At 44.2% G+C, this 27989-nt stretch overlaps 1 protein-coding gene across 1 annotated transcript; it reads right to left on the minus strand.

Annotated features, from left to right (window-relative positions):
- Positions 1 to 173: 173 nt before the first annotated feature.
- Positions 174 to 27989, minus strand: LOC125743006 (liprin-alpha-3-like). The gene is made up of 31 exons (XM_049015566.1): positions 26868 to 27989; positions 21017 to 21118; positions 20647 to 20811; positions 19946 to 20020; positions 19782 to 19841; positions 19450 to 19575; positions 19013 to 19105; positions 17847 to 17899; positions 17472 to 17565; positions 17125 to 17259; positions 16931 to 17014; positions 16624 to 16755; positions 15982 to 16044; positions 15726 to 15805; positions 15373 to 15538; positions 15034 to 15227; positions 14015 to 14249; positions 8816 to 8949; positions 8578 to 8729; positions 8011 to 8104; positions 6462 to 6543; positions 5767 to 5967; positions 5331 to 5393; positions 4729 to 4755; positions 4067 to 4242; positions 3655 to 3752; positions 2932 to 3107; positions 2748 to 2816; positions 2454 to 2616; positions 1831 to 1897; positions 174 to 1596 (listed from the first exon to the last, which is right to left on the minus strand). The coding sequence occupies exons 1-30, from the start codon at positions 27198 to 27200 to the stop codon at positions 1845 to 1847; spliced, it is 3678 nt and encodes a 1225-aa protein (XP_048871523.1). The 5' UTR covers positions 27201 to 27989; the 3' UTR covers positions 174 to 1596; positions 1831 to 1844.

Raw genomic sequence — 27989 nt, forward strand, 5'->3', positions numbered from 1 at the left:
TTCTCTGTTCCTGTTACATTCTGCTACAGTGACCAAGGATTCCAAGAATACTATGGCAATGGATACACAGACTGACGTATTAAACAAATAAAGTGCATTCCATCTGTTCTTTCTTTCCAGCACCCCCCAAGTCCCCAGTCATGGACCATTTAATTACTGCACACGTCATGTAATAATGTACAATTTGTGTTTTATTTTTTCTCATTACCATAATCATCTTAATTTTATCATCTTCTCATAATTTCAGTTATAGCTGTTCATTTTTTTTAATCATAACACAATATGTTCTCAAAATTTACACATACAAGTAGCATATTTTTACTGTCCATTTTTCAAATGTATTTACTTTTTTAAACTAAATAAAGTTACAATCAAAATTAAGTAATAAATTAACATTTACATACAGGTATTCAATACATAAATACATACAGATAAATAGTCATCATAAAAATAAAAAACACACATTTTACAAACTCCTTACCCTACCTTTAATCTCATGTAATTATTTTTATTTATTTTGTCTTCTCTCTTTAAAGTTAAATTCACTGTTGTTTTGTCATGCATTTTAACACAGATGTTAAACTTGTTTTGTTACGCTGTTCACTCTACTCCTACTGAATCTGTACTTTCCTCTGCTCCATTATCCCACTCACTGCAATTTCTCGTTTCTTGCGTGCTGCTTTTCTCGGTACCTGTACACCTTCCTTGCTTGGTTCATGTTTCTGCAGACAAATCATCAGCGATTACTAGATGCTTCGTCTTGCCATCTAGGGTTCCCACCTCTCATTCGTACCCAGACTCTCTGCTTGTCGAGAATCTGTGTCTGGGACGACAGGTGGCAACCCTTTGTCTAACTGCATTCCCTGACATAACCAGCGAGAGAGGACAATCGCTGATACTCTTCAATGAACTGTGCTCATACAGGTGAACCAAATGTGCACTTTGCACGTTTGTAGGAGAACACGATAAACTAACCTCATTAACAAAAGCACACCACAGTACACTTGCATACACACTTACTGTAAACACCGTACCATCCCTGTTGTGACACACAAACACTGCTGTTTATGTCTATGGGCAACTTATGGCCCGAAAACAGAAGCACTTGTTGGTTCCAGCTCATGGCTGAATAACAAAAAAAATAAAATAAAAAATCAAGAATCATGGTCACCCAAAAGTGGGCTTGCATCATGAAATTCTGCACCAACTCTAGAGCAATAGTGCCTGTTTTTTCTGGCCTACACATGAGCAAGCCTCCTTCTGTTGACAGCTAAGCAAAGATGACGTCACTTAGCCAACATGATATCAGTCTCTATACCGACATACAGCTTCACAGTACAATGGTAGATCCAGACGACGAGAAAAACAGACCAAACTGAAATGCTGAAATCCATCCACCCATTCAATGAAATAGCCTCTTTTGTCATCTTCAGTATCTTCAAGATATTTACTCAAAATAATCGTGCTGGCTTCCAGGAGCTCCCTTAAATTTTCTCTCTGTGTCTCTATTATTGCAGAACTGTCCATGTTTATGTTTTTTTTTTAATTTTTGTCGTGTTTTTTTCTGAAATGAATCAAATCCAAAATCCATTGGCCCTGTGAAACATAACAAGGAAGTTACTCCTTTCAGAACTAACTATTGTTTCGCAGCATTTAATCAGTGTTAATGTCATTTTGGGCAACTTAAAAATTTTAACAACCAAACAATGTTTACCAGAAAAAAAAACACTTAACGACAAAATGATGTTGATTTTACACACAAAAACTGAGTACATTAATGATGACAGTGATGAACGGGGCAGTGTGTGACACGTGATGTAATATCCTCACCCACATCATGCTCCTCAGCAGGAGTAAGTCCGCACTGATCCCGACTCCCCTCTGGACCCAGAATTTACTGAAAGATGGAGATAAACAGATTGAAAAGGAACTGTACTGTGATGACACACTGCAATACTGGACAAAACACTAAAATCCTGTAATAACTGCCCTTTTCCCCCTCAGGGTTTGCAGTTTGATTGAAAATCCACTGAAGTGGGGTTCCCAACCAGCACATTGTATTCAAATTTTACCAACCAATAAAAGTTGTTGAAGGGCTGGTTGTGTGTGTGGGGGGGGGGTTGATCGGGGGCTCTGATTAGCTGTTTCTATTTATTTTTCCAGATCAGAGGCCGTAAGAGACGGCATGGCTTGAAAATATATCGCTTATTTTTGGAACTTCACCAACACCTCAAACGGCCAGGATCCCACGAGTCGGTGGAAAACTGCCTGAGGACTACTGGGGGGTTGGAACCTATGAACTAAAAGACGCTCACAAACACACTGTTCAGAACTGGGAATGCCGGGAATGTGCCAAGTGCTTGTCCAAAGGGGTAACGAAATATGAGATCCTGCAGCCTTCAGCTACTGATGATCGAGATAGCCGCCCCCCCTGCCCCCTCCGGGGGGCTCACCCTCACTCTGGACTTTCCTCAGGGTCACTGACGGCGTAGAGATGGCCGAGGCACGGAAGTTGGGCGGCAGTGTCTCGGAGGAGTCAGATGTGACTCCCCTAAGATCCTTCTCCCTGAACATCTTCCTCCATGAGGGCGAGCGGGTGAATGTTTTTGTGCCATCCTGAGGGAAAGCAGTGAGGTCAGATGTTAGCCATGTTAGTCCACCCATGTTGGGACACCCAAAAAGCTCATCTCTAACTCTCCGGTTTTTCTGTGTAGCTGAGACCCAGCAGGGGTGCGTGTGTATTTTACCTCATCTGGCCTCCTCTCCGTTCCCACGGAAATGAGCGCATTGTACTCCTTCTCCAAGAGCTGTCGGGCCTGGGAATTAGGGGGCAGGGGGAGGAAACGAAAGTGATGAATTCGACATGTCAGCATGACCACGAAAGAGCCCCAGGCGGAGGGGACGGCCTGCCGGTACTGGAGAGGCCCACACCTGTGTGTTCTGGTTGGGGATCTGCAGCAACAGGGCCAGGTCCGTGTAGTCGAAGGTGTCGTCAAGGGCCAAGAGCGACCCGTGCACCCCACTCTCCCTCAGGTTGTCGGCAAACTCCTTCAGACCCACGGACTGCACCCAGCACATGACCCGCTCATTTGACCATACCATCACATCTGGGAAAGGTTAGAGAAAGCATCAGGTCTGCATTAAAACCCACAGTGGAACAATCCGGACCATCTACGGGATGTAAATCTAACCCCCATACATCACTTTTACTTTTATTGTTATTAAAATATAGTCAATCCATCTGCTTATCCAACCCAGGAATACAGTGAACCTGGAATCTATCCTAGACTACATCAGGCAGGGCAAGCCCTGGTTGGAATGCCAGTCCATTATAATGCACTACGGTCAACTTAAAGGTGCATGTTAACCTAAGTGTAGCACTACCTGGAAGAAACCTGTGAAGACACGGTGAAGTTGCACACACAGAACCAGGGGTGGGAACAGATCTCACAGTTATTGTCAAGCAACAGTGCTAAGCATTGCCACCATAAAATGTGGTCAGTAGTATTCCAATTTTTATTATTCAGCTTTATGTTTATCTTTGGACACCTGCATGGCATATAAGTTAATAATTATTATTGGATGGCCTCTTACAAGGCGATTATCTCACTATGAGGCTCTATCTCTGGCTTCTCTGGTCAGGGGTAAAATCACCTTTGTTCTGGTGCTGGCTCTCCTCCCTCTTTCTCTCCAGCTCCTTTCTGTCGTAGTTTAAACGCTTCAGGCACATAATGCCGTAATGCAGGCTGACCCTAAGAGGGATACGCACACAGAAGAGTCAGCGAGCACTGCGCGCAAGAGCAACCGAGGTCCGCTTTAGCTCTGTGGACAAATCTTGCATTAGTTAATTATCGACGAGGCATGTAACGTGCGGCATGGCAACCGGGATGAAAACACACAAAAACAGGCCATTTACAGATTCATAAAATACATCGTTACAGTCAAGTCAAAAGCCGGAATTTTTGGGGAAAGCACATATGCTGACTGATTTAAGTGCACAGCTCATTATATAGCTGTGAATGATGCAGGAATGCTCAAATGGGACTGAGAATTCGCAGAGGCCCACCTGTGGAAGCTGTCCACCATCTTTAACTGGCCCCTCAGCTCCTTCTTGGTCAGGTGGTCTAGCATACGGGCGTCCACCAGGGACTCCATGAAGTAGCTGCGGTACTGGGGCAGACCCAGGCTGGGGAGCCACTCGTTTCCCACCCACTCGTGGTTCATGTCCCCATAGGCCAGAATCTGGGCCAGGGTCAAGAGAGATCCAATCAGCATTACAGTGTGTCGAATAATCGGTCATGTAAGGAGAATAAATAAGCACAACTGCGAGGGGGAAGGAAAGACAGCGATGAAAATAATGTGAAAAGGAGGAATATAGGAAAGCAGAAGAAAGAGGGACAGACAAATAGAGCAGTTGAAGTATTTGATGGGAATGGAAGGTGAATAAGTAAAGTACGGCTTTTTGCAGTGAATTATGGGAAAGCATGGATCCGGGAGCTAAATAGTGAGATTAACTATTTTGTATTTGTGTATTTGCATCTATGTGGATTTATCTGCACTTTTTAACAATGTGATTTAATCTATACTGGAAGACGCAAAATGGCAGAGTTGGTACCTATGACTGTATGTGGAATGAAGAAGGGCAGTAGCAGGGTGCAGGCAGTGGAAATCTAGGCTAAGTGTAACGCGAAATCAGACTGAGTGCTATTAGATGAGACGGGAACGCACCTGATCCCAGCTTATCTCTTTCAGCTCCTTGGATGTGGAGGGAGGTGAAAGCGAGAGCAAGACAGAGAATTGAGAAACAGATTTGGCAGGAGGGGATTGAAGGCACATCGAACGGAGCGGGGCGGGGCGAGGTGGGGCGGGGCGAGGTGGGGAACGCACAGGTAGGATTTGTTTGTTAGTAGTCAGAAATTAGTTGGAAGAAAAAGCACTTTAATAAAAGCTGAGGGCATAAAGGCAAGACCGACTTTAACATTCAATCAGACGAACAAAGAGAAAGAGAAAGAGATTCATTACTGTCAATTAATGCAAGTTACACTTTAAAGAAAGCTGCAAAATATATCTGTATATGCTTTCCCAGGCATTACGTTAGTGTTCTGCTTTCACTGGCTGTGTGCTTTAGTAACGTCACATCATCAAAATCTGAGGATGTACTTTATTAATTTCTAGACTAACACCACTAACCCAGCAGTGAATAGTACTGGGCTTTTTTCCAAGAGTAGTCCATCTGTTTCAGAGAACCACACACAAAGTAATCATGTGGTCAGCAGAACACGAGGGGCGACATCCCTGAGTGGCGGCGGAGGAGGGAGGAAATCACTTACAGGTTTCGTGGCAGCGGTGAGAGACTCCATTTCCGCATGCGTCATCCACACGTTACTAGTCGACTGCGGCCGCATGCCAAGGGACAGAAACAAGGAGAATGCAACAATTTAATTAAATAACATAATAATGATAATAATAATAGTAATAAAGATTAATAATAATAACAACATAGCAACAACAAGAACATTAATAATAATATTATTATTAATAATAATAACGAATGAATAAATAATACCTAGAATGTATAATAAAATATGATAAAATGTATATTATATATAATAATAACAATTAACAATGTTGCCTTTTTCTGCTGGGTATATAAACAAAAATGTATAAACAAAAGCTGGCAAAGCCAAGGACGGCCCTATTCTCAGTTGCATCATGGTGATTTATAAATAGATGTGTAATAAAGGGGAGGTGTGCGTGTCCACTGACAGATCGCGTGCTGGCGGGGGCTGAGGGGCTGGTCAGGGACACCATCTCCTGGATGGCCAACCGCAGCTTGAGTCGGTGCAGCGGGTTGCTGATGCCGATCTCCCGCTGAATCTCTGTGTCCGACAGGTTGGCCATGATTGCGCCACTCCTAACATTCGCCCTGCATGCTGCCACATACCAGGCAGGCATGCCCACCCACAGCTAGGCGGCAGACCCGGGGGGGAGGGGGGGGGGGGGTGAGGGGATTGGAGAACAGAAGGCGGAGAGGGGAGATGAGAAGAAGGAGCATGAATGACTGGGCTAGTTCAGGGGTGAAGAAGATGGGCACCTAAGAAAAGACATACATTTACATCTATCAAAGTGACGATTCACAGTAAAATGAATCACTTGACCCTGCTCGAGTGGGGGGAAGGGCTGAGATGGTACATTCCACTAATCCAGTGTTTCTCACCCAAGTCCTCGGGGAGCCCCAGAAAGTCATTTTTACACTCACCCAGCTGCCAACACACCTGTATCAGGTATTTGCTGTCCTTCATTGACTAGGAGTTAGGAGGAAGCAAAAATGTGGACTGTCTGGGTTTCCCTGAGGACTGGGATGACATGGTACATTCCACAAACTCCGTTCTAAGCTGAGATGAACCCTTTCACACAATGAATTTAATGACAGCAAAGCAGTGGGAGGATATGGGGTATACCTCCAGCCAGGACACCACAGTCGGTCCATCCCAGGAAGCGAAGGGGAGACCCTGGCGACAGGCCTCCTCCAGTAACTCATGCCTGGGAGGGGGAGGGACACCAAAAGATACCGTGACAATGGAGACTGGAGGTGGAAGAAATGGAGATTTCAGCAACGAAACTGGAAAAAGAATGTTATGGCACGAGAAACACCCACAAGGCCTGAACATGAGAACCGTTTTCTATTGTACTTATCTGATACTGCGACATCACTGTTTAATTTCTCCTTAAACAATAATGACACCTGTTTTCACAAGCTTCCCCCAGTCCAGTGCTAACAGGTGAATAACAGTCACAGAACAGTTCTTTAATTACCTCTACTAGCCTAATACTCCACATTCCCTGAATGATCTTAATGATCCACTTTCTGCTGATTTGAATGGTAGTTTTGTTCGATTCTTGCTTTGTTTGACTTGCTTTGTTGTGTGTCTCCTGCTCCAATGCTGCTTTTGCTTGTACTTAGTCATTCACCGGAACCTCATCCTAGCTGCACTTATGCCTAATCTAATGCTTGACAGCCTGTATGTTTGCAATGTGCTGTTTGCCTCACTTGCATGTTACTTGGAACACAAGTGTCAGCTAAATAAAATAAATTTAATGTAATAATGCCCAAGGAAGCTGGTCCTGTAGCCCTGTTCAGTTTGAGTCCACTGGGGGGCTATTAAATGTAATAGTGCACATGTGGAAACCTTAGGGGGGAGGGTGGGAGTTTCTGACAGATTACAAAGGACCATCATGTGACCCAAATAGGGACATCATCATCACAGGAATGAAACACATATGTTAAACGTGGTCCATTGGCCATAACTCTTCACTTCAAGCTATCAGACCTGTTCCCAAGATGTACGGATTCTTACATGGTTAAAGTTTTAGACCAGTGTTTCCCAACATGGGGTCCTCAGGGACCCCCATACAGTCTACGTTTTTTTTCCCTGGCAGGGAGAAAAATGTGGATCGTCTGGGGGTCCACAAGGACCAGGCTGAGAAACACGGTTTTAAACCTTTGACATTAAAACAAGTCTTCTCTTTAGACTTGATGCCTATTCATATCAAGGTTGCTTAACTATGGCCCAAGCTATTGTTGGCCATTTTCCAGGCGTAGGCTGGACTCACATATTACATGAGGAGTTTATGCCCTGTCAACACCCCAGTATGGAGTGTCTATTCCATGCTGACAAAGGTAGTATGATGATGAGGATCCTCCTGCGTGCACGACGCATGTAGTCTCCAAGCACCAGACCTCAAACTGCGAGAGCAAACATCATGCCTCTGGTTTGTGGATGACTTAATTGGTACAAGACTTTCTTCTGCACATAAGCTGTCATGGGGTACAGATAGCCTGTCAAACTTATAGACATATTTTTCCGAAATTCCATTTGTTCACAATCTGTAGCCCCTTTTTAAATTAAACTAATTAACCCCCAACCAAATATATATTACGTTGCATATTAGTTTGGACATTAATTGACAGGAGCCCTGTGACGTAAGATAACAAAGAAGTGATTTTACTTCTTCTTGCTTCGCCGGTCCTTGTCCACGGATCCAGTGAGTTTGGTCAGGCCGAGAGGATCTGCAGAGCTGACATCATCAGAGGGTGTTGAGGCTAAATGAGACACAGCAGACCACATCAGGCGCTGTGACAAGCACGCCCCCAAGAGTGCACAACTCAGACTGAGGGTGGTGGGGGTGTCTCAGCTCTAATGTATTCTTTGCTTTAACTATGCTTTTCCAAAAACAACACCCCACCCCAGAATCCCACCACCAGTCCCAGAGTTACATTACCTAATGCACCATTACCATACTGTTCTATGATCATATGCATTTATACACTGAAACAGCGTGTCATTAATATAAATGTTGTCCAAGCAATATTGTCTGTAATGTATGTCTGTTACATTCTGCCAAGGTCATCTGGACAAGACTTTCGGCCCACTGAATAAATTACAAGTATAATATTCCTATATAGTCTTGCAAATCTGAATTATTGCCAACTGAAATGAGCTAATGTGTACTTTTTAAAAACAAAACACACGCCCGCACCCACACACACACAAGGCCCCTCTATCTCTTCCTCACCCAGGGATACAGATTCCCGTCCCGGCTGGCCCATCCTCCCTTTCTCTTTCTTGCCAAAGAGGCGACCGATGGAAGACTTAATGCTTTTCTTCTTGCTAGACTTGTGGAGGGAGTCTTGGCTGCTGTTGGAGCCGCTGCCGTCAGCTGAAAGGCTGTATGAAAACAGCAGAGCGGGTTAAAAACCCAGAGGGAATAATGGAATAAGGCTCTTAGCTGTCGCCTGCATTGGCTAACTGACCTGCGGAACTCCCGATGGTCATCAAGGCCAGCACCCGGGTGTGTGTGAGTCATCCTGTCCAATCGGAGAGCTCGAGGAGTGGGGGGAGGAGTGGAGTCCACAAGGGCCAGCGACCTCTCCTCCTCCTTGTTGTTCTATGATTTGGGTTTTCAGAACAAATATTTAAATCTCACCGATCAGTCTCTGGTCTTTCTCACGATCATTTCGCACATATTAATGACAGATCTGTCTAACAGTCTCTTTTCTTCTTTTTCTCATATTCAGTCAGACAGACCAATAACACACCTATCTATCAGGCTCCCTATTTCTCTTTCTGTATTTCTTATGCTCAGTCACACTGAATAATGACACACCTATCAGTCTCTAACCTTCTTTCTCACGTTCAGGCACACAGACTAGTGAAACACCTGTCTATCAGTCTCTCTCCTTCTGTCTCACATTCAGTCACACAGACTAGTGACACACCTGTCTATCAGTCTCTCTCTTTCTTTCTCACATTCAGTCACAAAGACTAGTGACACAACTGTCTATCATTCTCTCTCCTTCTTTCTCACATTCAGTCACACAGACTAGTGACAAACCTGTCTATCAGTCTCTATCTGTCTTTCTCAAGTTCAGGCACACAGACTAATGAGACATCTGTCTATCAGTCTCTATCTGTCTTTCTCACGTTCAGTCACACAGACTAGTGACACATCTGTCTATCAGTCTCTCAATCTCTTTATATTTCTCATGTTTTGTCACACAGACTAATGAGACACCTGTCTATCAGTCTCTCTCTCTGTCTCTCTCTCATGTAGGTCACACAGATTAATGACACACCTGTCTATCAGTCTCTCTCTATCTTTCTCACATTCAGTCACACAAACTAACGAGAAACCTGTCTATCAGTCTCTCTCTCTATCTTTCTCTCATGTAGGTCACACAGATTGACACATCTGTCTATCAGTCTCTTCTTTCTTTCTCACATTCAGTCACACAGACTAGTGACACACCTGTCTATCAGTCTCTCTCTTTCTTTCTCACATTCAGTCACACAAACTAAGGAGACACCTGTCTATCAGTCTCTCTCTTTCTTTCTCACATTCAGTCACACAAACTAACGAGACACCTGTCTATCAGTCTCTCTCTCTATCTTTCTCTCATGTAGGTCACACAGATTAATGACAGACCTGTCTATCAGTCTCTATCCTTCTTTCTCACGTTCAGTCACACAGACTAGTGACACACCTTTCTATCAGTCTCTATCTGTCTTTCTCACGTTCAGTCACACAGACTACTGACACACCTGTCTATCAGTCTCTCAATCTCTTTATATTTCTCATGTTTTGTCACACAGACTAATGAGACACCTGTCTATCAGTCTCTCTCTCTGTCTCTCTCTCATGTAGGTCACACAGATTAATGACACACTTGTCTATCAGTCTCTCTCTTTCTTTCTCACATTCAGTCACACAAACTAACGAGACACCTGTCTATCAGTCTCTCTCCTTCTTTCTCACATTCAGTCACAGACTAATGAGATACCTGTCTGTCAGTCTCTATCTGTCTTTCTCACGATCAGTCATACAGACCAGTGACACATCTGTCTTTAGGTCTCTCTTCTTCTTTCTCACGTTCAGTTACACAGATTAATGACACGCCTGTCTATCAGTCTCTATCCTTCTTTCTCACATTCAGTCACACAGATTAATGACACGCCTGTCTATCAGTCTCTCTCCTTCTTTCTCACATTCAGTCACACAGACTAGTGACACACCTGTCTATCAGTCTCTATCCTTCTTTTTCACATTCAGTCACACAGACTAGTGACACACCTGTCTATCAGTCTCTCTCCTTCTTTCTCACATTCAGTCACAGACTAAAGAGATACCTGTCTATCAGTCTCTATCCTTCTTTCTCATGTTGTCACACAGACTAGTGACACACCTGTCTATCAGTCTCTCAATCTCTTTAAATTTCTCATGTTTTGTCACACAGACTAACGAGACACCTGTCTATCAGTCTCTCTCTCTGTCTCTCTCTCATGTAGGTCACACAGATTAATGACACACCTGTCTATCACTCTCTCTCCTTCTTTCTCGCGTTCAGTCACACAGACTAGTGACACAGCTGTCTATCAATCTCTCTCCTTCTTTCTCGCGTTCAGTCACACAGACTAGTGACACACCTGTCTATCAGTCTCTATCCTTCTTTCTCGCGTTCAGTCACACAGATTAATGACACACTTGTCTATCAGTCTCTCTCTTTCTTTGTCACATTCAGTCACACAAACTAACGAGACACCTGTCTATCAGTCTCTCTCCTTCTTTCTCACATTCAGTCACAGACTAATGAGATACCTGTCTATCAGTCTCTATCTGTCTTTCTCACGATCAGTCACACAGACCAGTGACACATCTGTCTATAGGTCTCTCTTCTTCTTTCTCACGTTCAGTTACACAGATTAATGACACGCCTGTCTATCAGTCTCTCTCCTTCTTTCTCACATTCAGTCACACAGACTAGTGACGCACCTGTCTATCAGTCTCTCTCCTTCTTTCTCACATTCAGTCACAGACTAATGAGATACCTGTCTATCAGTCTCTATCTGTCTTTCTCACGATCAGTCACACAGACTAGTGACACATCTGTCTATCAGTCTCTCAATCTCTTTATATTTCTCATGTTTTGTCACACAGATTAATGACACACCTGTCTATCAGTCTCTCTCCTTCTTTCTCACATTCAGTTACACAGACCAGTGACACACCTGTCTATCAGTCTCTCTCCTTCTTTGTCATGTTCAGTCACACAGACTAGTGACACCTGTATATAGGTCTCTCTCCTTCTCTTTCCCACATTCAGTCACACAGACTAGTGACACACCTGTCTATCAGTCTCTCTCTCTGTCTTTCTCTCATGTAGGTCACACAGATTAATGAGACACCTGTCTATCAGTCTCTCTCCTTCTTTCTCACGTTCAGTTACACAGATTAGTGACACACCTGTCTATCAGTCTCTCTCCTTCTTTCTCACGTTCAGTCACACAGACTAGTGACACACCTGTCTATCAGTCTCTCTCTCTGTCTTTCTCTCATGTAGGTCACACAGATTAATGAGACACCTATCTATCAGTCTCTCTCCTTCTTTCTCACGTTCAGTTACACAGACTAGTGACACACCTGTCTATCAGTCTCTCTCTCTGTCTTTCTCTCATGTAGGTCACACAGATTAATGAGACACCTGTCTATCAGTCTCTCTCCTTCTTTCTCACGTTCAGTCACACAGACTAGTGACGCACCTGTCTATCAGTCTCTTTCTCTGTCTATCTCTCATGTAGGTCACACAGATTATTGAGACACCTGTCTATCAGTCTCTCTCTCTGTCTTTCTCTCATGTAGGTCACACAGATTAATGAGACACCTGTCTATCAGTCTCTCTCCTTCTTTCTCACATCCAGTTACATAGATTAATGAGACACCTGTTTATCAGTCTATACCCTTCTTTCTCACGTTCAGTTACAGACTTGTGACACACCTATCAGTCTCTATCCTTCTTTCTCATGTTCAGTCACACAGACTAGTGACACACCTATCTATCAGTCTCTATCCTTCTTTCTCATGTTCAGTCACACAGACTTGTGACACACCTGTCTATCAGTCTCTGTCCTCCTTTCTCACATTCAGTCACATAGACTAGTGACACACCTGTCTATCAGTCTCTATCCTTCTTTCTGACATTCAGTCACACAGACTAGTGACACACCTGTCTATAGGTCTCTATCCTTCTTTCTCATGTTCAGTCACACAGACTAGTGACACACCTGTCTATCAGTCTCTATCCTTCTTTCTCATGTTCAGTCACACAAACTAGTGACACACCTATCTATCAGTATCTATCCTTCTTTCTCACGTTCAGTCACACAGACTTGTGACACACTTATCTATCAGTTTCTATCTTTCTTTCTGACATTCAGTCACACAGACTAGTGAGACACCTGTCTATTGGTCTCTCTCCTTCTTTCTCACGTTCAGTTACAGACTAGTGACACACCTGTCTATCAGTCTCTATCCTTCTTTCTCATGTTCAGTCACACAGACTAGTGACACACCTGTCTATCAGTCTCTATCCTTCTTTCTCACGTTCAGTCACACAGACTAGTGACACACCTGTCTATCAGTCTCTATCCTTCTTTCTCATGTTCAGTATCACAGACTAGTGACACACCTATCTATCAGTCTCTATCCTTCTTTCTCATGTTCAGTCACACAGACTAGTGACACACCTATCAGTCTCTATCCTTCTTTCTCATGTTCAGTCACACAGACTAGTGACACACCTGTCTATCAGTCTCTATCCTTCTTTCTCACGTTCAGTCACACAGACTTGTGACACACCTATATATCAGTTTCTATCTTTCTTTCTGACATTCAGTCACACAGACTAGTGACACACCTGTCTATCAGTCTCTATCCTTCTTTCTCATGTTCAGTCACACAGACTAGTGACACACCTGTCTATCAGTCTCTATCCTTCTTTCTCATGTTCAGTCACACAAACTAGTGACACACCTGTCTATCAGTCTCTCTCCTTCTTTCTCACGTTCAGTCACACAGACTTGTGACACACTTATCTATCAGTTTCTATCTTTCTTTCTGACATTCAGTCACACAGACTAGTGAGACACCTGTCTATTGGTCTCTCTCCTTCTTTCTCACGTTCAGTTACAGACTAGTGACACACCTGTCTATCAGTCTCTATCCTTCTTTCTCATGTTCAGTCACACAGACTAGTGACACACCTGTCTATCAGTCTCTATCCTTCTTTCTCATGTTCAGTCACACAGACTAGTGACACACCTGTCTATCAGTCTCTATCCTTCTTTCTCATGTTCAGTCACACAAACTAGTGACACACCTGTCTATCAGTCTCTATCCTTCTTTCTCATGTTCAGTCACACAGACTAGTGACACACCTGTCTATCAGTCTCTATCCTTCTTTCTCATGTTCAGTCACACAGACTAGTGACACACCTGTCTATCAGTCTCTATCCTTCTTTCTCATGTTCAGTCACACAGACTAGTGACACACCTGTTTATAGGTCTCTCCCCTTCTTTCTCACATCCAGTCATATTGATTAATGACACACCTGTCTATCAGTCTCTTTACTTCTCTCTCTCTAGTTTTCACGTTCAGTCACACAGATTGCTGCCTCACCTGTCTCTCGTTCTCTCGGGCAGGAGAGTGAGGCAATCGGGGTGTTGAATGTCCAGAGCTTGGAGGTGACGGGGAGGCCAGAGTAGAGGAGGTGAGAGATGATGGAATGAAGCCCCTCCCAGTCCCACCCAATGAGGTCGGAGGAATTGGAGGCCCATCCAGAGCAACACTGCTGACTCTGCTCTCAATCTCTTCCGCCCTTAGCTCTGTGCTTTCTTTCTCCTCTTGAATCAGTCTGGATGAATGGAGAGAATAAGCAGCAGCAGAGTGTTCTTAACACAAACTCAACAAGTATCCTGTGTGACTCTTGACATATCAAAACCTTTTCTAAAGTAATCTCAGAATTTGCAGTATATATTCCATATACTTGTGTATTTCTTAACTCAGCCAGTAGTTTACCACATTCAGCTAATCAATACCTTAATTAAGAGAAATTTGATGAATACATGGAATAGCTGGGATGCCCCTGAAGAGATGTTTGAGAACCAAAGGGGTCTTCTTCAAGCCATACAATAAGATAAAGAGTAACATTTTGGACAACAAAATAAATTCTTGTCATTTTTATTGTGTTACTATTCATTAGCCTATATTCTAATGGTAAATGTTTTTCTCTGACCAAATGTACACTTATTACCCAGATAATACCCAGATTGTGGGCAGTGTCTTAATGGTTAGAGAAGCGCACTTGTAATTGAAAGATCAAATCCCAGACCAGTAAGGCACCACTGAGGTATGCTGAGCAAGGTATCACCCCCAAGCACTGCTCCCCAGGCACTGAATTAGCTGCTCCCTGAAATGTCACATATGGGTTAAATGCAGAGGGCACTGTGGTGTGTCAACAGTGACCGCTGATCACCAAATTCTAAATAACATTTTCTTTCACAGCCTTTTGCAGATTTCTGTACAGTAGTGTATATTTGTCCTAAGTCTGCTTCAGGCTATGAGGGGAATCCTCCCTCTTCCGTGGACACAGGTGTTCCATGAGGAATATCTACTCTATCTTCATATGGGACACTCACTTTATCTCTTTGTTGATAGCCTCCAGCTGCTCCTGTAGCATAATGGCCAGGGTCTGCACATCTGTCTGTCCACTGGGGGAGAGGAGCTCTGACCCAAAGACCGTCTCTCTGTCCTCCTCGTCATCTGAGCAGCCGCCCTCGACACCGCCTTCGAACCCGGGTGCTAGCAGATTGCCGCTATCCCATTCCCCATACTGAAATGAGAAGATGGCAGTGGAAAAGCTGGTAGTGTTCAAATGGCTTGATTTAGGCGACTTACAATGAATCAAAGGTGCTGTTGGTCAACGAGTGCAACATCATATAACTGCATTGGTGTGAGACTAAGAATGCAGATTTCACCTTGCTGGCATCCTCCCTGGCTGGACCCCATCGCCCGCGGTGAGTCCGCCTAACCACGCCCCCTGAGGCTGCGTTGCCATAGTGATCCAGGTGCGTGGTCGAACCAGCTGGGAGAGCACCGGTCCCTTGGGGGAACCTCAGTTCCAGTGCACTTCCTGGAAGAGACCTGAGAAAGACCAACAGGTGAGAAGAGACACATTCCTCAGTCAGCAGGCCACTGAAAAGCGTAGAAGTCTCTTACCATCAAACTGCAAAATTTGTGCATTATCATCACACATAGTAAGTGTATGTTAATTAAGTATACAAAATGGTTTATAAAACAGTTATACCCCAGAAGCACTAGTGAAGCTAACCTGGAGTAGGTTGAACTGGGCCTTCCCCTCAGCTGATCAAGTTCAGTCTGAAGTCTCTCTAGTTCAGCTATGAGCTGGTCCTGAGAAGGAGCGAGAGAAAAAGAGAGAGAGCAAAAAAAGAAGAGAGTTGAAGGAGAAAGATCAACACTATTTCTTTGGCACAGGATGGGTATTGTGTTTGGCAAATAAAATGTAGTTATTAGAGCATAATGCTGACAGACCAAATCACATACTTTATAGCGTTGGGGATAAGTACCTTGTTTGCTAAAAGATCATCCTGTATCTTCTTCATGTTTGCCAGCTCTTCTGAAAGAGCATTCTGAATAAAAAAAGAAAATAATTCATGACATTGTTATGTTCTTATGCCTTTTTCTTTCATATTGTGTGACTCCTTTTTTAAATAAAAAAAAAAACAATCTCACATGTCGATATTCTTTCTTCAACCATGGTAAATGTTGTTTAATTATTAACTTGATACCAAATTTGTTACACATATTAACCATCACATAACAAGGTAACTGAGTTTTAAGTTTTGAACCACTTATTTATGAAGAGAAAGTTTTAAAAGGAAAGTAAGAAGCATTTTATCTGTAGGAAAACAAGCACATTCAACAGTCAAAATATGTTTTTTACCTTTATGCAAATCTGAGCAGTTGTTACGCTGTGATTGGGTAAAATGCCTGCCTTCATGTAAATCTGAGCAGTTGTTATGCTGTGATTGGGTAAAATGCCCACCTTCATGTAAATCTGATCAGTTGTTGTGCTGTGTCTTTATTGAATTCATGATAGGCGATTGGGTAAATGTCCTGCCTTACGCAAATCTGAGCACTTGTTGCATGGTGCCCGGGTTAAATTCCCTGCCTTTATGCAGGCAGATCATGGCATCCTGGGGCTGTACCTTCTCTTCAAGAGCTGCCATTCTCTCCTTCAAGTGAAGCTGCAGCCTCTCGTTGGATTCGGACAGGAGCTTGTCTACTGTGTCAGACAGCCGTTTGTTGTGCTCGTCGTTCATCCTTTCTCTCTGCCGTGCCTGGGTTAGAGAGAGAACTCAATCAGGGGGTGGAGGTTCTCCCTGCCAAAACTAAACTTAAAGCTAAGGGTGACAGTGCGGAGAATGGAACGGGATGTAGAAGAGGCTGAATTAATGGCTTTGAGAGCAAAGGTCCTATGAATAGTTGAAAATGAATTTTAAAAAGTGCTTTCACCCTCTGCAGCTCCTGATTTTTCTCCTCCAGTTGTGCCTCCATCTGTCGCAACCGCTCTTCGAAGTTGCCATGGCGTTCTTCCGCCTGAACGACAGAATGGAGGCGTAGGCTGAGTGGAGTGAGTCAAAGCCACCCGGTACAATAGGCCTGAGCCGGGGGGCATTGTAAGGGGCTACTGGATGGGCCACTCATACCTTATTGAGCGCCGCCACTCGCTGGGCGAGTTGGGCCTCGATCTCTGGCAGCGTCTCCGCTCTCTGAAGCGTCTGCTGCAACTTCTGCTTGGCGTCATCTAGCCGCTCCTGCAGTTGCCTGTTCTTCTCCTCGCTCTGTGGACGAGAGAGACCGGCGGGGGGGTGGCACGCTCGCCTCACAGGCTGCCCATAGGGCTCTGCTCTGCCCAGAGCGATAACATGAAGCCATATTTTAACCGGAGAAAAGACGAATTTACTATGTCTATCAGTAAACTCGAATGAGGAAAAAAAACAGGTCTACAAAGAGATAATATTATGACTGCAAACTGTGGTTGATCACAAAGTACCTGTCTGTAAAGCGACTCTTTGCTCGCCAGCTCGTTTTCAAGCTTGTCTTTGATGTCATGGAGAGAGGTTGCCTCCCTCTGGGCACTGAGGTATCTACAGGCGACACAAACAAACAGCTCTGGGGCAATCTGTTCGCCACAGTGTCCCAGAGAGTAGCACTCCGCGGAGGACGCACGCGATGGGAGTGATGTCACATGTGCTTTCGCGCTCACTGAACCCTGGCTGCCGAGTGAATCAGCTCTATAGTGTGCTAGGGGCTGTGTGAGTGCCTCTTGCAGGAATTTTATCGTGAGTATTGCTTCAGTGAACGTGGTAAGAGAGAAATCACACAGATACCAAGTAAGATTAAGCATCAGGCCTTCCAGGGATGTTACCTGCGTTCTAAGGTGGTAATTCGTTCCTCCATGTCCTCCCTCTGACAGAGCGCCTGACATGAAAAGAGAGGATGAGAGAGAAGCCAGAGTGGCAGTAATTAGGCGGGAGGGGTACTGGGTCACGACCTAGCCTTGCACCCTGAAGGTTTTGGGTTCAAGTTCCAGCACAGGCCCCGCTGAACCATTGTTACTAAGCAGCTCAATTTGAACTGCTGTCTGTGCAAATAAATGACAAGATCAACTGCTTAATGGATACAATACACAAGGCGCTTTGCATGAAACACTCCTGAGCATGTATACAATCACGTGTCCTTGCAGTTAGCCAAGAAATGCCATTTGTAGACACCAAAATTATAGAAAAGTAATCAAAGAAGAACTGATATCAGCAATCTCAGACTTACAGACAAAGGGAAACACTGTGTGATAGATATATTCTATACAATACAACAGTGATGCAACTACAGTTTTTAAGAAAAAACATACAGGGTAAATGGATTAGTGACAGTGGACCTGAAGTTTTTATTGCTAAAAGTACCGGCATCAGAAATTCACTCATAAATTCCTAAAAATTTCCTATACACATCTGATAAGACACACAAAATAAAAGAGCATCCTGTCATCAAACAGGCAGGCGGGATATACGAGATAATATCAGTTATTTTCGTTAGCAGATTCTAATCACTCAATAAAGGTACTGAATTGTAGTGACATGTTTTAGGATGTTGATCCTATACTGTGTTTGTCTAGAAGCACTTATTTCAACATTTCAACTGCTCCGACCCTGGGGAGCTTTGAACTTTAATTGTAAACAGGCAACAGGCTGCAGGGTTTGGCCACCAAACACACAGGTAGAAACTTGCTCTCCCCTCATTCCTGCCCATCACGCACGGTTCATGGAAGTCAGTGAAATTACAAATCATTCCAACTCAGAACTTGTATAACCTTGCTTTTGTAGCTCTGGGGCGAAGCATGTCATCACCGACAAGTCATACCCTCAGCACTGTCTAAATTTCTCATCAGACATTTACATAGTTGTGTTTGCTACCGGTTATATGTTACAGTATCTTTGGTGCCACTGGCTGTGGGGTGGTTGGGGGCACGAGCTTATAGCAGGCATGCCCATTAATAAACGGGCTATAGGGACACCACACGCTATTTATACTCACCTCCTTTACGTCCCTCTGGAGCTTTTGATTGGCCTCCTCTGTTTTGGTTACCTCCCTCCGGGCAGCGGCAAGCTGCTCCTCGATTTCCCCCACCTGACAAGGGGGCAGATAAACCATTAAGGGGAAGCAGCAAAACGAAAGGGACCCTTACCTGCATCTCTGCTGTTACCTAAATGCTACAGACTCTTACGTTTAGTGTCTCAGCATAAAGATATATTTTTTTAGTTTTTAGTTGTACAGATGTAGCTAAGAGGCTGCAATTCTTTGACTGTCCACTTGAGGGGAGTCAGGAACCCAGAAATATATAATTATTCTTCTGATGCCATAGTGCGATTTCAGGTCTTTTACCCTTTTTGTCACTGTCTGTATTAGAGTACTGTATTTCCTGATTCCTCATTAGAAATTACAATAAATTATAATCAGAATTATTAAGGTACCTGTCTACACATCAGCGCGAGCCTCTCTCTCAACTGGGAGAGTTCAGCTCTCTGCCGTTCAATCTCCCCTTCTCTCTGTCTGTCTACCTCTCTGTCATCAAGAACCGAGGGCCCGTTGGGCAGTTTCTGTGAGAGTGGAGAAGATATCGTAAAATAAATGAGTGAAGATGATGAGGGATGAGCAAGGTAGGCATTCAGTGAACAAATAAATCATAACGTAGACAGTAAATAACTCTACGGATGCCTGCAGGCTGTTTTGTGATACCTCCTCTTTAGCCACTCCATATTCACCACCACGAAAATACACATATAGATACACAACGTTCCCTTGCCTCTTTCCCGTTATCCACCCCTTGCTGTCGTCTTTTAATTTGGTCCCGCAAAGACAAGACCTGAGAAAGAGAAGTATCAGTAACGATTGTGTAAGGATGAGGGCCCGGTGCAATTGCATCAAGTTGCAATGCAAAAGGTTATGAAAAAGGAGAGACACTCTCACCTCTTGTGTAGAAGCCTCCAGTTCTTCCTCTAAAACAGACACTCTCTCAAGGGACACCCGGAGTCGCTCTCGAACCTTGGCAAGGTAGAGAAAACGCAGATGGGTGTGGAGGGATGGTGTGAGATCGCAGTGATAGGACATGGGAGACAGGCGTAAGACAGGAAAAGATTTTGTAAGAGCAAAGAAAGCAGAGAGGAAGGCGTGACAGCTGAAGGAGCAGGACAGGAGGAGTAGAACAAGATAGAAGGGAAAGGATGCAAACGCAAGGGCTGTGTAGCCAGCATATCAACTGCATCAAAGTCTAGGTCTGGACTGTTTACTGATACTATCATCCATCCATCCATCCATCCATCCACATATTCTGGACATGGTTGTGGGTTGGCCGGGAGCCAACCCCAGGCAGCACAGGGCCCAGGCCTGGGTTACATGCTGTGCTGGAAGACAGTGTTTACTGACACCCTCATTCAAAAAACATGTAACCCTTCCTATATTTAACAGTCCAATAAAACATGTGCTTTAATTAAGTCAGTTCTTTCAGGCTGTGCCAAATTAAACTACCCACTGGAATGAAAGCATTAGGGAGCGTTTATTTGCAATCCGTAAAACTGCAGCTGAGACATTATTCATGTGCATCCAATCGATGGGTAAATTTGAAGGTGAAGCCATAGGTGAAGCAGTGTTGGTGTGCAGCCACCGCTCACCTTCTCATCCAGCGCCTTGTGGTGCTCAAAGAGTGACTTAAGGGCCTTGAGCACTTCTACTTCACTGGAGACCCCGGCGGGTGACTGGGCCTGCCTCTTCACCACGGTCATCCTCAGGCTGCGCTCGTGCCGGGACACCAGACACTCCAGGTGCTCGAGCAGGAGCTGGGAGGAGGTGGTAGAGGGGCAGAGCAGGAACAGGTCGTTCCGAGTGTGAACATTATGGCGCTACGCTAAAAGCCGCGCTTAAAAGAACTCAATAACGCCACTTATCCGTGAGGCTCAATGACTAAACGTGTGAGGCAGTGAAATCCGGATGGGACTGAAGGCATGCGGAGATGTTTGACACGGCGAAGGCACAGAGACGCACCCGCGTGTTGTTCCTCTCGGCCTTCAGCTCCGCAATCTCCTCCTCCCGCTCCAGCAGCTGCTCCCTGCACATATTCAGCTCTTTGGTCAGCACCGCGAACTCCTGGAGAACAAAAACATAAATAAACGTACACCACATGCACTGAAACATGCCAGTGGCTCTGCTCCCAGATTAGCACAGCGCATGCTAATAGCAGCACTAACTCTATGGCTATTTCTCACTTTCGACTGCCCCACATGTACATACATAAAACTGGGCACAGAACACACATAGTCATACATCTCCCTATATATTGCGTTTTGTTTCAACACATAAAATAGCTATTTCAGCTTTTCTCCATATATATTTGCTTTCAAGCTGAAGTAAACACTTTATTTAAAGCATCTTGATGCACAACTTAGCTTATATACCGTTTGTATTATTTACACTATATTCCTTGAGATATTTAATGATATTTTTAAATGTAAAACTAAATATGCTAAATATGTTAGCTTGCAGTCAGCAAACAATTGTACTGAATTTCCATTTTTATCTAAATGTAAATAAACTCACTCTCCTTTGACATAGCAAATACATAGTTATGATGTTGTTGGGCCAAATTGGCTTTGGGTTACTTGACAGAGTTAATCTTTAATGATCCAAGACCTTGCAAGCATGAAAAATAGTGACAAATTGAACAGAGCTGTCAATATACTTTAATGTCAATCAGGAGAAGAAAATGATTTGCATACTGATAGATGTAACTACCAGCTGCATTTAAAGGAAGGTGTGCTGACATAAATAGAAAAAATAGGTAAAATAAACTAAAATGTTGCAGTATCATCAAAGCTTTAAGAAGCAAAAAAATAGTGAGTTTCAGATGCATTTTGTGCACAAATGCAGCCACGTTGCTTTGCCTATTAAGTGGTGAGTTTGTTACCTGTCTTGATCCTTGTCATGTTATAATCATAACTGTAGTGAGTCCTTTTTTTAGCAGTGCCTGTATGTACAGACATTATATTTGCTTATCTGGCTAGGGTTGCCACGATCCAAAGTGTACGCCAAGAACCATGGGGTGCAGGGCAGGGTACACGCACACCCAGAGACACACACTCACACTCACACTCACTCACACTCACACACACACACAAACATACTCACTCACCGTAACATACATACTGCAGTAAACATTTTATTTAGAAAAGATGGACGGTCAGACTTACTGAAAAAAAGATAAAACTATAAAAGTAGAACGTTTTAAGAAAAAGTAATCCGTCAGCTGTATTAACAAGTGCTGTTCTGATGTTGCACAAATAAGTTGGTTTTAAAAAGTGATCCATTGTAGGAAATGCATGACATTCGTCCCTTTAGATTTTCAAGTTCTAGGTATGTCAATTCCTTTCTGAAGGTTTTTTTTTTATATTGGATTCCAAGGTGTTCCCCTGCTTGAATATTTTATCATAACTTGTACTTGCACACTTTAACCTGCCCATCTCTAGCCCAAATATGTAGAGCGCGGCCAAACCAAACCCTCTGTCCTCTCTCCAGGCAGCTCAGGTGTTACTTAATGGGGCCTATTTTAAAAATCTCGACTGGACTGCAGAGTAAGATCTGGGGCTTCGTGGCTGCCTGTGCCGCATTTGTGCTTGTATCGAAAACGGGGAAGTGGCTCTTTCAACAGGCCAATTATGACAAGACCCGCCATTCCCATCCAACATACACATACACATTCTCACACATACATGCATATATACATATACGCATACAAATATTTATTTGTATATATACAGGTTTGGAAGATAAACACTAGCTAGCAATATGCATTGTATCATTCTAAGTTCTGGTATTTAGCTAGCTGCTTAATAGCAACCGGTTACATTTCGACAAATGTAACACAATGTTTATTTTTAAAAAGGTGAAATTCCTTCAAGTTGGCAAAACTATTTCTGAGGCTCTGTCACTCTCACCCCCACAGACTCGCTTTCCTTTTCTCGCACTCTCTCTCACCCCACCCTTCTACCTCCCTGTCTCGTTCTCCGGGTCTTTCATCAGGCACACGACTTATAAGAAGTAAAACCGAAAAAAAAAACCAAAAAAGAAAGCACCCCGAAATGCGTGGTGGAGCATGCTTAAGGAAGCTGATGGACTGTAAGGGCGCCCGGCAGGCAAACGCCGACACTGGCGGGGCACACCGCTAGCATTAGCATCAAACGCTGACTGCCTTTCGCAAGTACTTCTTAGCACGGCGACTCCCACCAGCTCACACTCGCCTCCTCGAACACAAAGCCCCGAGAACCTTAGACATTGCTATTACATCACAGTGTTACACAAGACGGAACTGCATGAGAGCACAGTGATGAGGTCTAACAGCCACGCGTCCGTTTGCAGCGTAACAGAGCTTAAGCATGCTAATCCGCTTCCTCCCCCAGCCTCACAGAGGTGCACTTCTGCGCTACACCTTAGCATTCCTTTCTTCTTCAGATCCATTCAGTCATGGTATCATTACCATTGTACTCCTTGTATGTGGTACAGATTGCATCTTACTCTCATCTTTCTTGTCAGTTGACTCCCAGGAAAAAAGGCTAAATGGAGCACGGTGAAAATACTGTACATTTAAGGCACTGACGTCAGTTGTAGATTTTTAGCAAAAACCAAGAGCAGGTAAGGTGTGTCACAACCTGACTCACAAGACCACATCCAGCACAGCATCGACCATCCTGCATTTTATTTACAGAGAACCGATTATTCATTTATCTTAGCTACACATTTTTTTTATCATCTCAGTTTTCGTACGTTTTACAATTATGAGCAAAAACACATTTTGCATCAACGCAAATTTGCTGCTGGCCAGTTGAAATGGTCAGAATGCAAACACTGAATGACATGCTCAGTGTGCGACAGGCATCTCTACTCAAAAGGCACACCTAGGCCACTGCAGCACAGTTTGTCCTGCGCCTTCTTCCATACTTAGCTAGAAGATCTTGGCTAGGAGATAGCTTGCAGAGAAATAGCCCTAGCCAAAAGCTCATTTTCTTGCTCATAGTACCTCTCAGACATGACATTCCCTGCCGTCCCGTTTTACCCTGTGACGGGTTCTAAGACCAGTCATATGGTTCCCTGGAAATACGTAGCTGATTCTGGCTTGAATATGTCGCGCACCATACCAGTAACAGCTGGTCAATATGTAATCACTGAATTGCTTATTTTATGACACCATGCTACCAGGCATTGGGCCACATATTAATGTCGTAGTCAGATTTTGAATTAGAAACAATCACGCTAAATATTTTTGCTTTATATTGGTATTCTTTATTCTCGCTACTTCTTTTCTATACCTGTAATGGCAGCCTTATTGCACTACAGCTTAGGAAAAACACATACACACACACACACACACACATACACACACACACACACACACACACACACACACATACACAGGTTTGTAAATGTATCTTTGTGGGGACTCTCCATTCATTTCTATAGGGAAAACTCTAATCCCAACACGACAACCTTAACCTCTTCCCAGCCTTAATCTTAACCATAAGTAACCAAATAAAATATGAGACTTTTGGCATTTTTACTCTTTTGATCGCATTCATACATCTTCGTTGGGACCTGACCTGGACATTTTTTCCTAACTCCATCAGACCGTGCTAGATAGATGAACAATGTCTCACGTACAGTGACAAATGATGATAAAATGAGCAGAGCAGCGCCCATGTTGCTGATGGAAACGCCAGGCCACGGCCTGCATGCCGTTACAGTGCTGTGACACTGAGTGACAAAGGGAACATGGTGTGACACAACGCTCTTTCTCTGTCTTCTCAAAGAGGAGAGATGAAGGGGAACGGCAAACAATGCCTGGCTCTGAAAAGGAATTCTGACTGCTCAGTTCCAACACACCAACACTATTTTCTCACCAACATGCACAGGTTTCTTGAGCCCGGCGTTAAAATAAATCAGTGAGCCTAAGTCGGTAGATTGTCGTGAGAGAGTCACGGCTCACCTGACAAAAACACAACTGGAATGTGAAACCTGCTAGCTATCCATGTCAGTCGTTTCTGTCAGTAATCCAGTCGGTGTGCAGCTCTGTGTATGTTTATCAGTCATTGACACAGATGGAGTGAAAGAGACAGAGAGGAGCATGGGAGGGAAATGAGAGGACAGACGGTGTCACAGTGGGCCCATTGGCACTTGGCCTTCTGGGAGTGTATCGTGCTGACAATGGTCTAAGGATGTCTATTAGTATCAATGTCCCACAATTCCCTGATTTTTCTCTACCCCTGCCATCACACACCTTTATATCCTCCGCAGTCAAGCCTAAGACTGATTATCAATGCATCTTAATGTTTTTGTACAGAATATACATTTTATTAGAAAACCTCTTCCTGCCAAAATGGCGTCGATGTTATGGTAAAGTCTAAAAAGGGATATTTTCTCTCGCTCAGTCTCTCTCTCACTCTCTGACTCCCTCTCACACATAAACCCACCCAAACGAACGACATTAGCGCTGATTACGCCACATATTTACGCACCAAAGGCATTCTTGGCGTATAGCTATGCACCCTCAATGCAAGGAACTGGAAGTGGAACTGTCAGAAGTCCAACCCCTTAAGCGCTACGCCACCTGCTGTCAGGTTTAAATTTTCACCTTGTTGAATTTTATTTATCTTTACCATTACTTGTGTTTCACTTTTCTATTAATAAAATTCTGTCACACTCTTGAAAAAACACAGGGCTAACGCACCAATGTCTTGAATGTCAGTCAACAAACATTAACCAATTAGCATTCTGATCAACATGCCTGCATTCTCTCTCATTCTCAGTCTTTATCAGCCAAATAGAATATTCACCTGCTTCCAAAGCTAACAAGACCCACCAATAAGTAAACAAAATACACAACAAATATGGGAAAGGGGAGTTGTAGCCAGAATAATAGCATCCTATTAATAGCAACAAAGAAAATATACTCAAATATTTCTGAAGATCTTCCTTTCCACAAATTTAAGCGCACTGCTGATTCATCAGTCATGCTGATATGCTGAAAATAATATATGATATGTGGAAACCAAATTTGAAACAAAATGAATTGAAAAATTGTACTTGTTTCACTATTACATTCCATGTGGATAATTGCAGACACTGTCTCACGGTTTAAAGGAAAGGTTTATACCGGAAATTCTCCCAAAATGTTGAAATATATTTTATGAAGACCAACAGCATGATTTTCTGTGTAATCTGAAGGAATATAAAGATCAATCAGTGTGCATTCTGTCCTCATTCAGCTGCATAACTGAAGAGATGTAAAAGCACAGAAGGGTTCAGAGGAAGTTCAGATTCAGAGCCTCTATACAACTGCATGTAACTTCCTGTATCCTCCAGAGCTCCAATGCACACTGAGGCTGCTGTTCCTAGACTGACCTGCACCTGACACATTTCCACTGCCCTTTAGACATACTGTTCATATGTGACTCAGTATATAATTCCAAATTAAGACATACACCAAGGGACAGTGAACGTGTCCTAAACTCATCTGCTTTGCGTCTCACAATCTCTGGTCAGTTTCTTTGAATTCTGTCATCATCTGATGGCTTCTGCGTATAACGAGTGAATTGTCACCTGTTCCTCCATCCTTCCACAACAGTAGATGTCATAGTGCTGAGCTCCCTAGCCAATTCCCTCCCGAACAGGTGCTACCCCAAACAGCACTCTCACCGGTGGCTGCCCGTTAAGTCGTTCTGAAGAACTAATTATTTTTAAGATCCATATGTGCCAATCTCTTCAAAGACTCCCCAAAGCCGTCCATATGGGCGGAAAGGCTGATGCTAAAGCAGAGAGAGAGAGCATGAGGTGGGAGTTGATGGCGTACCTGTGGCAGAGCGATGGAAAGCTGCCTCTGCAGCGACTCCTTCTCGTGGCCCAGGTCGCGGAGGCGCAGTTGCGCCGTGCCCAGGCTGTCCTGCGTCTCCCTCAGGTTCTCCAGAAGCCGCTCGCGCTCCGTCAGCATGTTCACCATCAGAGACTCCAGGTTGCCGCTGCTGCCTCCCTCGTCCCCCCTTGGTTCCCTGCCACCATAACCACCTCCCATGGCCCCCATCCCACTGCCGGCACCGGCCCCCACCCCACCCCCCGCGGGAGAGGAAGAGCCCCCCCCCCCACTTCTCCCATCCTCCGAGATGGTGGGCATGACCTCGCACATCATCTTGAAACCGGAGGGAGTGCACCGTGACTTAAGAGATGCTTGAGTTGTTCTAGACGGCTTCCTGGGAGATCTCCAGCCGGATCTAGGTTATAATCCCGGCCTCTCTCTACAACTGCACTTATTTTGGAAAACTGTGTATGTGTCTCACACGTCAGTAGCAGCGGGCCTACGTGTTGGTCGGCTCATCCCCAACTAGAGCCAGTAACTCTTAGCATTAGCTGGGTAGAGTAACCAGCTGGTCTTTTGGGCAGCATAAGCGAGCATGTCAAGCTAATCAGAGAATCCATCCATTCTTCATTTCTGTCTGTACAACACAGAATTTTTTTACGGTTCTTTCCTTCCTTGTGTCAGTTCTGTTTTAGCGTCTCAAACTGATGAACGTGACGACACATTTTGGCTCTGCGTGTTAATCTGTGCACTTACGATATTCCAGGCGTTTTCTCGTTAGGCAAAATGTTTTTTGATGTTTTTGATAGGCAGTCCGATGCTTTCTTGTCTTTGTTTACCCGCCTGCGCTTTCGCGTTTGCTCCGGAAGCCTTTTTGCGTTCCTTTGTCAGTGCTTGACAGCCGCTGACTGTCCTACTTTTGACACCAAGCAGAACAGGTTGGCAAGCCAAAGATAACTGGTAGTTGGGCTCATCCAAGAGAGTCCGTGAGGGAAAGGTGGGATAAGCAGGGAGGGTCCCACAGGGGAGAGGTAAAGGCCGAGGAGGTGCGTCTATGTGTTGAGGTTGGAAAGGCAGGTTTGGTGCGGTGGGGGGGGGAGGGGGCCTGCGGGGGGCAGAAAC

Source organism: Brienomyrus brachyistius, chromosome 5, assembly GCF_023856365.1.
Source record: "Brienomyrus brachyistius isolate T26 chromosome 5, BBRACH_0.4, whole genome shotgun sequence".
Lineage (NCBI taxonomy): Eukaryota > Metazoa > Chordata > Actinopteri > Osteoglossiformes > Mormyridae > Brienomyrus > Brienomyrus brachyistius.